The sequence below is a fragment of the Plecotus auritus genome, assembly GCF_963455305.1.
Source record: "Plecotus auritus genome assembly, chromosome: 10".
NCBI lineage: Eukaryota > Metazoa > Chordata > Mammalia > Chiroptera > Vespertilionidae > Plecotus > Plecotus auritus.
This window is the reverse complement of record NC_137785.1, coordinates 41,087,617-41,102,442: the sequence shown is the minus strand read 5'-3', so window position 1 is coordinate 41,102,442 and position 14,826 is coordinate 41,087,617. Positions and strand designations below refer to the sequence as shown.

Sequence of the window (14,826 nt, the reverse complement as noted above, 5' to 3'; positions counted from 1 at the left end):
GGGGCTGCCTAAGGGGCTTGGATGTCAGAGGAAACAATTCATTTGTGTAGCTAAAGTGTCTGCAATCTGAGCATTTCTAGACTTGAGTGTGCGCAAGGAGAATATTGTACCTGCTGGCTTCAGACACTGAGTTCTATTTGTATCCTACTCCATGATGCTATTGTAGAACATTATATCTGTTAAAGCCAGTGGAGTGTGTGTGTGTGTGTGTGTGTGTGTGTGTGTGTATTTTCCGATTGTACTAAATATCATTGTTATGTCCAATGAATGCTAGTGGCTCTGCTGTAGAGAGCTGACATGGCTACATCAGTACTACACATAGGGCAGAATATTTTTAGAATGAGATCGGTGTATCAATTCTGGTTGACTACCTATATATATACATGCAAATAACCTTGTTCTTGAAAATCCTCATCCTATCTACCATAATAAAAGAATAATAAGCAAATTGAGCGCACCTCTGCTACACCCACAAGCCACGCCCACCAGCCAATCAGGAGTGAGTATGCAAATTAACCCAACCAAGATGGCTGCAGCCACGGAGAGTGCAGGAGGCTTGAGTTGCCCGTGGCAATGGAGGAAGCCAAGCTTTCCTCCTGCCCTGGCTTGCCTTGGCCTCTGCTCAAGGCTACAAAGTTTTAATTATAAAAGATAAATAAATCCCAGATACCAGGGCCTCCACTTGGGTCGCCAGGGGGCATGGCCAGCCTGCAAACCACCATAGGCCCCTCCTCACCCAGGCCACCCCACGCCCCAAGGGAACCCCCACCCTGATCCGGGACACCCTTAAGGGCAAACCAGTTGGCCCCCACTGGTGTACCAGGCCTCTATCCTATCTAATCCTATCTAATAAAAGAATAATATGCAAATTGACTGTCACTCCAACACACAAGATGGCTGCCCCCATGTGGTCAAAGATGACTGCCCCCATGTGGACACAAGATGGCCACCACAAGATGGCCAGCAGGGGAAGGCAGTTGGGAGGGACCAGGCCTTCAAGGGAGGGCAGTTGTGGGCAATCAGGCCAGCAGGGGAGGGCAGTTGGGAGGGACCAGGCCTGCAACGGAGGGCCGTTTGGAGTGATCAAGCCTGCAGGGGAGGGCATTTAGGGGTGACCAGGCCGGCAGAGGAGGGAAGTTGGGGGCGATCGGGCCTGCAGGGAAGGCAGTTGGAGGGACCCAGGCCTGCAGGGGAGAGCAGTTGGGGGGGACCAGGCCTGCAGGGGAGGGCAGTTAGGGGCAAACAGGCTGGCAGGGGAACAGTTAGGCATCAATCAGGCTGGCAGGGGAGTGGTTAGGGGGTGACCAGGCTGGCAGGCAGAAGCGGTTAGGGGCAATCAGGAAGGCAGGCAGGTGAGCAGTTAGGAGCCAACAGTCCTGGATTGTGAGAGGGATGTCCCAGATTGGAGAGGGTGCAGGCTGGGCTGAGGAACACCCCTCTCCCCCATGCACGAATTTCGTGCACCAGGCTTCTAGTCTAGTTTTATAAAATCATAATTTATGATTTATATAAAATGCATAGTTAGCAGTGTTTGGGATGTTGGGCACACAAACAATCCTTTTCTCAGGCCAGTTTAAATCTGTGAGTCTGCAGGTTATGTTAGTTGAGGAATATCATGGAAACACCACGTATTTTTCAATATTGTCCAAACTTTAGCAGCTATGAGTATTGTTTTAAGGTGGGGGAGATCCCATTTGCCCTTCACTCCAGAGACTATTTCCTATATGTGCCCACATATCAGATCACTTCATGCCCCCACACCTCTGCTGGTAAAATAGCCTCTTTTAGTTGTGTCCATATTTTCCAGCTAAATTCTCAAACTTTCTGATTTCCTAATCTTCCCTCTGCTCCTTTCCAAAATGGCAGTAGACATATGCGGAACTCAGATGACACCATGGCTCGGTTGGGTGGGGCTCCCCTGGTGTATTTGGTGTCCACCGCAAGACCGTTGGTTGGATCCTGTGTCCCAGGTCAGTGGTATCTGCTGAGTGTGGTTGTGTTGGTGCTAACCCTGGATGTTTGTTGATATGCATTGCCAAATGTGTGGCCGATCTATTCCTTAGACTGGGCTTTTGGCGTAGGCCAGTGGTCGGCAAACTGAGGCTCGCGAGCCGCAGTTTGCCGCTCTGTTGACTAATGAGTTTGCCGACCACATCACCCTTTGCTGGCTGGGCTCCATGACACTTCATGTTGCTATTCAGCTTTCCTGAAACTGGCTGTGACATTCTTTTGATTAATAGGCAGAGCAGAGGTGCAGTCATCTTTGTACTTTCACTGCCATCTGGAATGGCTTCTGGGGAACATGATTCCATAGGTAGGAAATTACAAACACATTGTTCTTTTAAATTTTTTAAAAAATTATATTTATTAATTTGAAAGAGAGAGAGAGAGAGAGAGAGAGAGAGAAATTTGTTGTTCCACTTATTCATGCATTTTATTGGTTGATTCTTGTATGTGCCCTGACTGGGGATCAAACCCTCAATCTTGGCACATCAGAATGACACTCCAACCCACTGAGCTACCCAGCCAGGGTGAAAACACATTAATAAAAAATATCTCCTGACAAAGGAAAAAACCCACTGGATTGGGTTAAACATACAGGAAAGACTTAATTCAAGACTATAGCAGAGGGGGTCAAGACTGGCTATAGGAGAGAGATTGAACTCAATTCTTTGAAACAAAAGGTGGGGAAGTTTTTGAGCCCTTGGTTGAGCTAGTGGAAAAGTATTAGAGAACATTGTGTGTGTGTGTGGGGGGGTGTGTGGGGGGGCGGGGGAGATGGTCAATTTGGTTAGGCCATTTATGTTTGCTAGTTGGTGCTTATGGGCAGCAGGCTCCTCCCCTCCCACAGAGACTGGGAGACTGGGACTCTGTGTTCTTGATGATTCATTTCAAGGGGCTGGCTCTCTGGTCCTTGGGAAAGACATTCTTGAATTGTAAAACTGGAAAGCTGCTTAATGAAGATTTATATCTCAAGGGGACAGATAAATAATTTACAATAGCAAGTTTCTTAAATTAAATGCTCTAAAAAAAAGGGAGGTCAGAGACCTGTAGTCAGGAAGAAACCTGTCTAACATTTAGTCAAGCTGAGGGAACATTAAGACTACCTTGGGCACAAGTACCACTAATAATATTTCCCATTGCCTGGAAAATAAACATTTCCACAATGAAATAACACTTAAAAAGGAATAAAGTAAAGCATGTATATTCAAGACTGAATTATACAAATATCTAAGCCTACAGGTAACCATATCTCATTAATTGGAAACACGATACTATGTTAATATGTTTTAGTATTTGTACAAATTGGACAAATATTACTGCCTTAATCAATCAAATGCTTGGGATTGGTTTTGCACTTTTGCACCTTTTTGATCTGTGCCCTAATAATGCTGGCTTTTCTGATCATGATGGGTAAATAATGTCTGTTGGGCACAAGAGAGTGACTTTGGTTTGTTGATCCAGAAAAAGTGATATGAGGACATTTGACTCATGACAGCTTATCATCTCTGTCTGGCTGGGGAAGATTAAAAAAAAAGGTAGGAAAGCAAAAGATGGTTTTCCACCCTCTGGGGTATTGTAACTTTGCTCTTTCTGATGCATGATGTCATTTGCTAAGATGACCTGCCTCACTGTACTAGATCTAAATAGAAACTTTTAGAAAAGTTGTTCTAATGGGCTTAGAAAGCAAAACACGGGCAAGTCTTGAATGTCATCTGAATTTGTAGACATGTGCTAAAAGTAATTTTTCCAAAACTGTGCGTTTGAATGAAATAAAACTTACCGTGATAAAAAAAAAATGAAGGCACAGAATTTGGTGTTTTTGTAATTTTGTTCTATCTTTTCAAAGGAAATTTGGCTGTCCCCAAAATTGCAAATCAAATACACAAATCAAAATGCCTGAAAAAAAGAAAAGGATGTAAACATTTACTTTTCAATCCGCTGAATTATTAAAGATTTCAGAAATGTTTGATCTGGAAATATAAGAAGTAGGGCTGAGCCAGTTTGCCGTGAGGGGAAATTTATCAACAGCAAAGAACTAAAAACTACGCAAATTGAGTGAGGTATTATTAATTTAGAACCTTTCTGGGGAAATGAAGTGAAAAGCATCTCTCTTCTTTTTATCATATCAAAAAATCCAAAAACAAAGCGATAAATATATCTAGGAAACAAAGTTTACAAGTTATTAAACTGTGTAACCTTGATGCAGTTGGTAGTCAGCGTGTGTGTATGTGTGTATGTGTATGTGTGTGTGTGTGTATGTGTGTGTGTGTGTGTGTACAGGTGTATGCTTGTGTGCATTACCCAAATGCTTAAGCTTTCTGTTTGGAAACTTCATTGAAAATACTCTTCCTCAAATAAAAGTGTCCTGACCCCTGCTGCTATAGTCTTGATTTTATTTAGTTTGGCTCTAGTTCCAGCTTTGCTACTATTTTGGTATATGAATTTACAGTCTTATATGCATATGGCTACACATTTATTTTGTTTCTTAATGAAGTAAATATTTATTCATCACCTACTATGTGTCAGACAGTGTGATGAACACTCAGGATCTATCAGTGAACAAAATAGGTAAATAATTCTGACCTGGATCATACATTCTAATAAGGCACGATAAAGGATAAATTATAATAAAATTATATGTTATGTATAAGATGTCAATTTCTGTTCCAAAATGAAAAGTGGTTTATAGTAAGATGAATGAGAGTAGGAATGCTGGGTGGGAGGAATTTAAATAGGGGAGGTCAGGAGATACAAACTTCTGTGAGAGGAATCAGATTTGAGCAAAGATTTGAAGGCAAAGATGTTTGCCCAGTGGAGAAGAGCATTCCAGGCAGAAAGAGAGCTTAACAAAGCATGGGGTGGGAGACGGGAGAATGGCTGAAGTTTGCTCAAAGAACCTCAAGGAGGCTATTGTTAAAGGAGGGGGGCAAGCTGGGATGAAGAGGACAGGAGGTCAGACACGGGGTGGGAATGGTATGTGTATGGGCAGATCATGTAGAACTTTGTAGGCCATATTCTAAGTGTAAAATTGAGAGTAATTGTGGGTACAGGAATGGTTTTTTATTTAACCTATTGTGCAGAGAATGGAGATGAAGTGAGCAAATGTAGAAGCAGGAAGATTTGTTAGGGGTTTTTCGAGAATCCAGGCTAGAACGATGTGGCTTACCTGTGACGGTGGGGAAATGGTCTAGTTCCAGAGGGGTGAGTCCTACCAACAGCAATTTTGGTTGGTTTGGTCCTTTGGTGAGAGAAAGAGAGGAGTCAAGCACAACTACATATCTTTTCCTTTTGTCCTGAGAAACTGGAAGAATGGAATTGTCATAAACTGGGTTGGGGAAGGGTATGACTAGAGTAAGATTTGGGGGATGAATGAGAGTTTGGTTTGGAAAATGTTAAAGGTATTAAGTAGGGAGTTGAATGTGTAAGGATGGAGTGCAGGGAAGAGGTGTGGATGGAGATATAAATTAGGGAATTATTGGCATATATATAATATTTATATTTATGAAGTAAAGAGAGTTTACGCAGGGGGTGGATGTGGAGAAGAAGCAGGATGAAGGACTGGGCTCTGGGCATCTCAACCTTAGGAGGTAATGAGAGATAAAAGGAAGAGCCAGCAATGGAGCCTGAGAAGAAGCAGCCAGTAAGCTAGACAGAAAATTAAGATAATGAGTTTTTTTGTGCGAAAGCTAAGTGAACAAAGTATATCCAGGCATTGGGAATAGTCAAAAGTACAGATGTCACTGATTGGAAGGAAGACTGAAATCTGACCATTCAATTTAGTAACGTGGCTCTTTGACACAAGCAGATGAGTGGTGTGAAGTTAAAGTCTAATTGGAGTTGGCCTAAGAGAAAATGAATGAGAAAAATTGCAGAGAGTGAGGATGGACATCTTATTTGAAGAATCCTATATAATAAAAGGCTAATATGCAAATTGACCAAACAGCCGAACAACCAGTCGCTATGATGAGCACTGACCACCAGGGGCAGACGCTCAACGCAGGAGCTGCCCCCTGGTGGTCAGTGCGCTCCCACAGGGGGTGCGCTGCTCAGCCAGAAGCCAAGCTCACGGCTGGCTGCTGCTTCGTTTGCCAGCCATGAGCCTCTCCCGCCTCCACCGCAGTCCTCAGGCCCCCTCCCCCTAAGCTGTCAGTCGGACATACCCTGAGGGCTCCCGGACTGCTATAGGACACAGACCAGACTGAGGGACCCCCCGAGTGCACAAATTTCATGCACTGGGCCTCTAGTATTAATATAAAAAGCAGAAACATGTAGAGTGGAGTCAAGAGAAGTTTTTTGTTTTTTTTTCTTTCTGACAGCATGCTTAACTAGTATACATTGATGGGGATGATTCATTAAAAAGAAAAAAAAATAACGAAGCCCGGGAGAGAGGAGCATTGGTGAAGCGGTGACCCTGGGTAGGTTCTGCACACATGGAAGGAGCTGGTGCAGTGAGAAGGCACAGGGACGCTCGGCAGACACAGCTGGATTCGGGGGTGCTGACTGTGCCACCTGAACTTGGTCTCACTTCATCTCTCAATTCTGCTTCCCTCTGTGCTGGCTTCACTCAGCAGGCTTTCCACAGTAATAGCTGCTACAGCTTGATGCTGGAATCCTGTGTTTTCAGCATTCACAGCAGAAAAGAGGATTTCTTTTCCAATTGTCCCAACAAAACCTGGGAAGTGCCCCACTGGCTTGGCTCAGGTCACCTGTGCATAACATGCACTGTGACCTTGGGAGGCGTTGATGCCAAGACTCAGGAGTGTACCTGAGGAAAAACCAGCAATGCACACAGCATCAATAGCGTTATGTTTTCTTCCGGCAAAAAAACCGTGCTGGCAAAAATACAAAGCAGTTAAAGGTTCCTAATGGTAGCTCGGGGACACAGCAGACCACTTAAGGGAGTCAGACCAATATTGGCACAATGTTCTTTCCGTTTCCTTACATTATTGTAATTTAATGTCAAGATCAAAATGATCTGGGTGACCTTTAGACCCTTGGGTAAGGTTGAAATCACAAATGGAAAAATAGTCATTATCTCAGAGGGAAACTTTCCTATGACAATTTTAATAAAGCCAATTATTTTCTAGAAATGTAGATGCCCTAATGGTGGCGAGGATTGCATTCAACCATGTTCACTTGTGAAATTCAACCATGTTCACTTGTGTTCTGTGCCTTTGAGCATCTGTGTCCTTTTAGGCTTTAAGTCCTAACAAAGAAATATAGCTCCCCTTTCTGTGTAGTTCCTGCCCTTACCAGGTTGACAAACTCTAACGCCTCACCTTCACTGATGACCAACAGGAATGGAGGTCATGCCATCTTTAATATTAGGAGGGGATACAAAGGATTCTTTACTATATTTTAAGGCTTTAAGCAAGAATATTTTTTCTTCAAATTTTCATTTTCATTTCCCTGAAATTATAAGATGTGTCCCCATGACCACAAGTAAATATTGGTGATATTTGGCAAATGAGATATATGGGCCTGAAACATAATTCATGCAGCCAGTTATTTATAGTCAAATAACCCTGAATAAATTATTTGGATATATTCATGGGATAAAATAGAGAACTATAGGGTAATGATAGTTGTATAATTATTTCAGGGGTAAAGAACTGAAAAGGATATGATTTTGAAAATGAGATCCTTACACAGATTTAAATTGTTTTAAAAGTAATTCTTATCTACACTAAAATGATTTGTGTAATATTGAGAACATTTAATTTGCATAATATTGGGAAAATTTACTTAGCTTCTGTAAATCTTTTTTTTTTTGAAGTTTTACTTGAAAAGAAGAGATGTTAAGACGTTTCATCTCACTAGATAATCTAAATAATTAAGCTTAATATGGTACATAAAACTTCTGGTAGAGCACTTAGCATAGAATAGGCACTGGATCATTTTTAGTTTGCTTTTCTTTCTTGACAGTTCACAGCAACATATATTCTAGAAGCAAGTTCCTTAGGAATCTGATATTTAAAAGTGGTAGGTGACACTTTAATGAGAGATGCCTTGTTTTGTGGTCATTCAGTAACTAAGCTTTTTCAAAGCTCAGCTCTATTGTGATCATACCTCTTTGTTTGGTGTCAGCAGCAATAATAATGGCTTTACAAGTCAAAAAGTAACAACTACCCTATACTCTCATGCTTGCTGTGTGTGAGAGAAATTAATTGATGCTTAATATGTTTTTAAAAATTTAATGCTCTTAGCAACACTGCAAGACTTATTTAAAAGTCTCATCAATGGGGGAGGTTTTTATTTTTAAACGTGAGTTTTCAGGCTGTTTTATGAAGATTCAAGAAAAGGTTTGTTGTTTTTATTGAAAATATTTATAAAACTTTATTATGCCAAATTTCAGTAGAGAGGCCAACACAGGAGAAAAAGGGGGGTGGAATAGGGAAAGGGAGATGGCGATGTTGGGAAAAAAATGAATGGAGGGACAAGTGTCTTTAACCAAGGGATAGATGGGCTTATGGAAATACGGTCTTTGGTCTCACGGGTATTTGTCTACTGTGATGCTGAATATATCGTTGTGTTAAAAGCATCATTGAAGACAAATAGTGCTTGGCCAGCAGCTGAAAAGTTTGGTTAATGAATAAAATAAAGATGCATTATTGTATTGTATTTTATAGTAATTCAGAGTTTAAAATTTGCTGGAGAAAGCCATTACTTTCTCCATCAAAAAAGTAACTGTGATAATAATATGTCTCCAGAAGGCTAGGTGGTTTGGCACTGGCCATACGGCTGGGGCAGTCTAACCTCAGCTGTAATCGAATCTTCAAGTCATGTCACTCATGCCCCTATCTGTCATCATAGGCTGGTACTCTGTCTCTGTCTCTATCTCTATCATTGCATTTTCCGTATCACCATTTGACATTTGTTTTAAAATTAAAAGGAGCATAACACTCCATCACACACACCATGTGCATCTGCATAGCTGCACGGCTTAACTCCAAGCAGGACTCCCTGGACTTCCTGTGGCCGACTTCTCACTTGGCAAAGCCTTGGAGCATCCGAATTTCCATTACTTTATTGGTGTACCTCCTTGAGGATAGAGCTTAATTTGCATATCAGTAGTACCTTTTCAGCATTGGTGAGAAATTGAAATGTTCAAGGTGAATTAATCGCTAATGTTTCAAGTTGGCTAGTGCAGCTGTGACAGTGAGTGATGCGGAAGAGGGAGCGGTCAGGGGGAGGCTCCTCTTTCTCCTGGTGAGAAATGATGACCCAGTTCATCTCTCTGAAATCACTCATTCTGTTTCCTCACTGTGCTCCTCTCATGTGTTCACGTTTAAAATACTGTCTGTAAAGGAGTGTCAGAAAGCCAGAGAAATATTACCTAATTCTGTATTTTAAAATGTATCCTCATTATTAACTTTAGACCATTAAAATGAACTAGAAAGAGCAAGAAGCAAAATAATCAGCATTTTCTCCCAGGTATGTGTTGATATAGGTAACATTCCAAATGTAGAAATGTCCGGTTAAGATGATGGCGGGCTGGGGCACATGCTTCATGCTTTACCATCTTTTCTATGTGAATAAAAGATAAAAATACAGAGAGATAGGCAGTTGCATCAGGAAGAGGACCAAGGATGCTTGGGTCACATCAGGCCCCAGAAGACTTTCCACTTCCAAATGTTTACTAGGCCTCGGGACAGAATAGTAAAATTAGATAGGATGGTCGAGGAAGCTATGCACTCGCCACCTCCCATCATGTGCCCCCCAACACTAATCACCCTGGAGTCGGGTACTAAATAACTGGGGACAAGCCATTGCTCTGGAGCCCCTTCCAATTAGCCAACCCACAGGAGCACATAAACCTACCTAACCACACCCATTTATTAGCTGTCCCCAGCAGCTTCAACTTGTCACCCTTCCCATGGTGCATCTCCCTGCAATGGCTCCAACCTTCTCTTCAAAGAGTTCTGCCTTTCATCTATCAGAGTGTCAGTGTGTTGTGTCTGACATCAAAATAATTTTTAGCCCTAGCTGGTTTGGCTCAGTGGATAGAGCGTCGGCCTGCGGACTAAAGGGTCCCAGGTTTGATTCCAGCCAAGGGCACATGCCGGGGTTGCGGGCTAGATCCCCCCCAGTAGGGGGCATGCGGGAGGCAGCCAATCAGTGATTCTCTCTCATCATTGATGTTTCTATTTCTCTATCCCACTTTCTTCCTCTCTGAAATCAATAAAAATATATTTAAAAAAATAATTTTTAAATCTTATAAAACAGTTAACACAGATGTGTCCCTTTAGATCTCACAGTGGCGTGTGCTACAACACAATAGCAAACATTTATCGGGCATCTCTTGGCACTAGAGCCTGTACGCCAGGTTACCTGAAATGGCACATATGTCAAGTTTAGTGATTGAATAAAAACTCTATTTCAGTTAATGCTAATCTCTATCTAAAATGTCAGACCTTATCAGAGTCTCAAGGTGGATGGAAAAATAATGGGGGGAAATAAACATGTATTAATGTTCCTATTGGAGTGTTATATAATAGGTGTTCCATTTTAATAGTATTGAATACTAGATAATTATGGATTCAAATATGTGTCAAACTCTATTTCAGGACATTGACAGTGATTATATATTACTTACATAATCAGCAGTGTCAGTATTACTTAAGATAAATATATTCCCCAAATAAAGTATTATTATTTAAACTGAGGAATGAAACATCTTGAGACATACAGTAGTCACATCTATAATTTTCTTGTGTGCATTGGCTAAAACAAAACAATGTTTTGTTCTACAGATATTTCCTTGACCATACAACAAACTTCTATTTTTCACTTCTGAATGCTCAAGGACAACTTGCTCTTTGACCTTTTCCCTGATTCTCCCCTCCACCACCACCATCCTCTCCTCTCTCTTCCCAGATAGAATAGAACCAGTGGTGTATTGGTAAACTGGCTGGGGTGGGGGTGGGTGCTGACTAATTGAGATTGGCAATTTCTGAGATTTAAAATACTCCTCTCATGGCCAATTGTAAAGATGGCTATGTTTAACATTCGGCTTGTAAAATTCCTGAAAATTAAATGGTCTCTCACACATGGTTGCAAGCCACTTTCTACAGGATAGAACTCTCCATCGTTTATTGTGCTATTGTTCCCTGCACATGCCCCACCATTAGCATTTTTCACGCTGTGTTTCAAACATGCTTTAAAAAATGTTTTTATTAATTTTGAGAGAGAGAGAAAAGAAGAGGGAGAGAAAGAGAAACATCGATGAGAGAGAACCATTGATTTGTGCCTCCCATGCACTCTACTCGGGATCGATCCAGTAACCCAGGCATGCGCCCTGACCTGGAATCAAACCGCAACCTCTCAGTGCATGGGACGATGCTCAACCATCTGAACCACACTGGCCAGGCTCAAACATGAATTTTACTGTTTGTTCCTTATGTAAGACTATAAACACAGTGAGGTTAGTGATAATTTCTTGATCATCTTTGTATTCCAGGTTTAATGGTGTACTTCTTACTCTAAGGATTCAACATGATCATATGTAGTTTCTAGTTCCACCGTAGTGTGAAGGTCTTCCCTTAAATCTGGTTCTGAGCAAAGAAATTAAAGGCCAAATCATTACCCAGTAATGCATGTGGGCAGTAAACATGCTATTTCCTAGTGTTGGCATGAATGTCCACCCGTTGAATTAAGCACTTGGAACATTCAATGAGACCCCTAGTTCTTCCCAGTGTCAGGAGGTTCTAATACCTAGAAACGAATATAATTGACATAGACTCCATTAACTTATATTAAACTCTTGTTGCCCCACCACCTCCTACATTTAGGAGAAGTTTTATGTTCTGGATATTTGACTTTTTCAGTTCCATAGAGGAATCAAGTCTTACTAGCATTTCTTTTCCACTAACAGATTTTTAACTATTTTTTTTTGGCCAATTTTCTTCTATTTTCACAAAAGGAGCTGGTGGCTGGTCTCCACTTGTGTCAAACAAATACCAGTGGTTACAGATTGACCTCGGAGAGAGGATGGAGATCACTGCCGTGGCCACTCAAGGCGGATATGGGAGCTCCAACTGGGTGACCAGCTACCTCCTGATGTTCAGCGACAGCGGCAGGAACTGGAAACAGTATCGACAGGAGGACAGCATCTGGGTATGTGTCTCCACAGAACCCATAGTCTCTCAGGGAAAGAGTAAGGTCCATCTGCATGCTGCTTACAAATCTCTTAACCTACAGCAAGAAACAGAATCTTTAGAATTACTTAGAAAATATTTTTCAAGAGAAAATACAGTAATATTTATTTTCTAATACATTTTATGGTCTAATTTGTGAAACTACTGAATTTAAATTTATTTCACAGAGTCCTCAGAAATTGAAAAAAATCTGATTAGTCCGCTAAATAGTGTGAAAGTCTAAGAAATAAAACATGTATAAAAATATTTGTTTTTTTCAATAATATAGTAGTTTTGTACTTTTTAAAAGGTTGGTCAAAAGAGTTTATCTCTTTTATTTCCTCTGATGACTGAGATTTCTGAATTAAATCACACCCCCATCCCCAGTATATGGAGGTTTTTATAGATAATATTTGGAATATTTATACATTTTATATATACATATATATATATGTATATATATATATATATGATTTATATATAAACCATTCTCTAGTGTTTTTAAAGTGGGTAAGTGTGTAAAATGATGTGTTTTGTGGACAGTGGCACAGTTCCTATAAGAGAGAGATGGACAAGGAGGCAGTGTGTAAAAATGTGGGTGGTATTTATAGTTGACTGATTGTATATAAATGCCTGGTGGAAGAGGGAAGCTAAAGGAAGTTTGCTTGGTGGTGGAGCAAGGACTTCTTTTTGGTGTATAAAAGTCTTGATATGGATCTTACGTTGAATAGGGACAACATACAGCAATCAAAGAACTATATTTTCTTCTTCTGGCTGAGCTGCCAGAACCAGAGAAAATAAGTTACTTAATGAAGCATCATTCTTAGCACACAGATAATTTGGAAACCTATTTGGGCACAGAATGATAATTTTCTTTGATCAGTCAACTGCCTTTCTTTTGAAACTTCCTAGAACTCCTTTATACATTATAAACGCATTGAAGAAATGGACTATGATTCACTCACCTTTATATCTCTGAAGCACTTGGTGGCCATTTCTTGCATTTTATTGATGTAAATTGAATTGAGAAGTAGCCCTGTTCTTTCTCTAGAGAGGACAACAGTCAGGCTGGAAGAAGTTGCTTATTAGCATTTTTGAGAAAAGCTGCCTTAAAACCCAAAGCAGGTTGAAGTTGTGTATAAGAGCGAGAATAACTGGATATTACGGTTGAATTAATTCCATGAAAACCATTCAAACTAGGGGTAAAATAAATAGTAATTATGAACCAATAACAATGAAAGCTTAATGAGGTATTTATTTTAACTAGGAGTTTGAATTTTTTTTTTTACTCTTTTTCTAAATTGAGCATTGGATTTTAAACTAGATAAGGAGTGGCAAATTCATGATAATATTTCGCTGTGTTAAGTAAAATGTATGTTTTGACATTTTTAAAGATGGTAGATCAACCATGAAAATTGTTTTGCCGTTCCTCAAGCTTGGGAAATGCCAAACTGAGACAATGCCATTTCCCTTTTTTTGGTTACTCATATTAAAGGTGAGGTGTTGAGGATGAAGTAGTGGCACAAATAATACCCTTAACTAATCCAAACCAATCAATGTAAAGACAGATGGCATCTAGCACAATTACCGGTCAAGGTAATATTATTTTTTAGTATGTACTGTCTTCACCTTTTAAGTGTGAGCACCCTGAAAGTAGAGGCTGTACCTTCTAACCTTTCATCTCACATCATTTCCCAAATCCTACCTGTACCTGGCATGTTGCAGGAAAATACTGTATGTTTTGTTGAATGAATGCATGAAGGAATGAATGAGTGAATGATGAATAAATGAAATGCACTTTTTTTGTAGGGTTCTTTTATGATCACAGTAACAAAAAGTGACTCCTCCTTTTAGTAATTTACATTGTACCAGTTGAATATACTTAGAGTTAGGATGGTACATTTCTTTCTCCCCTATAAATTATGAACTTTTTATTTATGTGGGAGGGTTTATCTTTCTCATCTTTGCATTTCTGGCATTCATCACCCAGTGTGGCACCTGACTTTTGTTGAGTGAATTATGGGGGAAAAAAATGAATGAATGTATATGAATACATTGATCTCCTAACATGTGCTTAACCTCGTGCAAAATTCTGGAAGGTATTAAAAGAGCTCATGTTAATGTCAGGAAAGATAAAGCACATCAGAACAAATGAAAAAATGATTCAGATGAGCGCGCGAATATGAGGTACAGACTTCTAGAGGTTTGGAAATGGGCAGAATAGGGAGATCACTGGGACTGAATTTGTCAGAAGAGCAGGGTTTACTTTGGTATTGAAAGAAGTATTACGACTTAGATTATGGAAGGACCAAGGAAACTAATCCATGAAGCTAGACAAGTGTGAACAAACCATGGACATTAGAGATATCCAGTTTCCCATGTACTAACCAGTGAGACTGCTGGTCCAAATGGACTGTGAGGTGGGGGAAGGTCTGGATAATACTTTTGGATGTGATAAAGAAAGCTTATGGATAGCTTTGAATGTCAAGATCAAAATTAAGACTTGGTACATCAGTTACCATGACCACACATAAAATAGGTTAGGCCAGGGGTGGGCAAACTTTTTGACTTGAGGGCCACAATGGGTTCTTAAACTGGACCAGAGGGCCAGAACAAAAGCATGGATGGAGTGTTTGTGTGAACTACTATAAATTCAAAGTAAACATCATTACATAAAAGGGTACGG

General features: G+C 40.4%; 1 protein-coding gene across 1 annotated transcript in view; it reads left to right on the top strand.

The window, feature by feature from the left end:
* The window catches only part of CNTNAP4 (contactin associated protein family member 4), a 255,817-nt gene that overhangs the window by 67,749 nt on the left and 173,242 nt on the right, over window positions 1-14,826 (top strand). Inside the window, exon 3 of the mRNA XM_080646072.1 lies at window positions 11,927-12,120. Coding sequence (XP_080502198.1) covers window positions 11,927-12,120 — 194 coding nt within the window. The remainder of the gene's footprint in view (window positions 1-11,926; window positions 12,121-14,826) is intronic.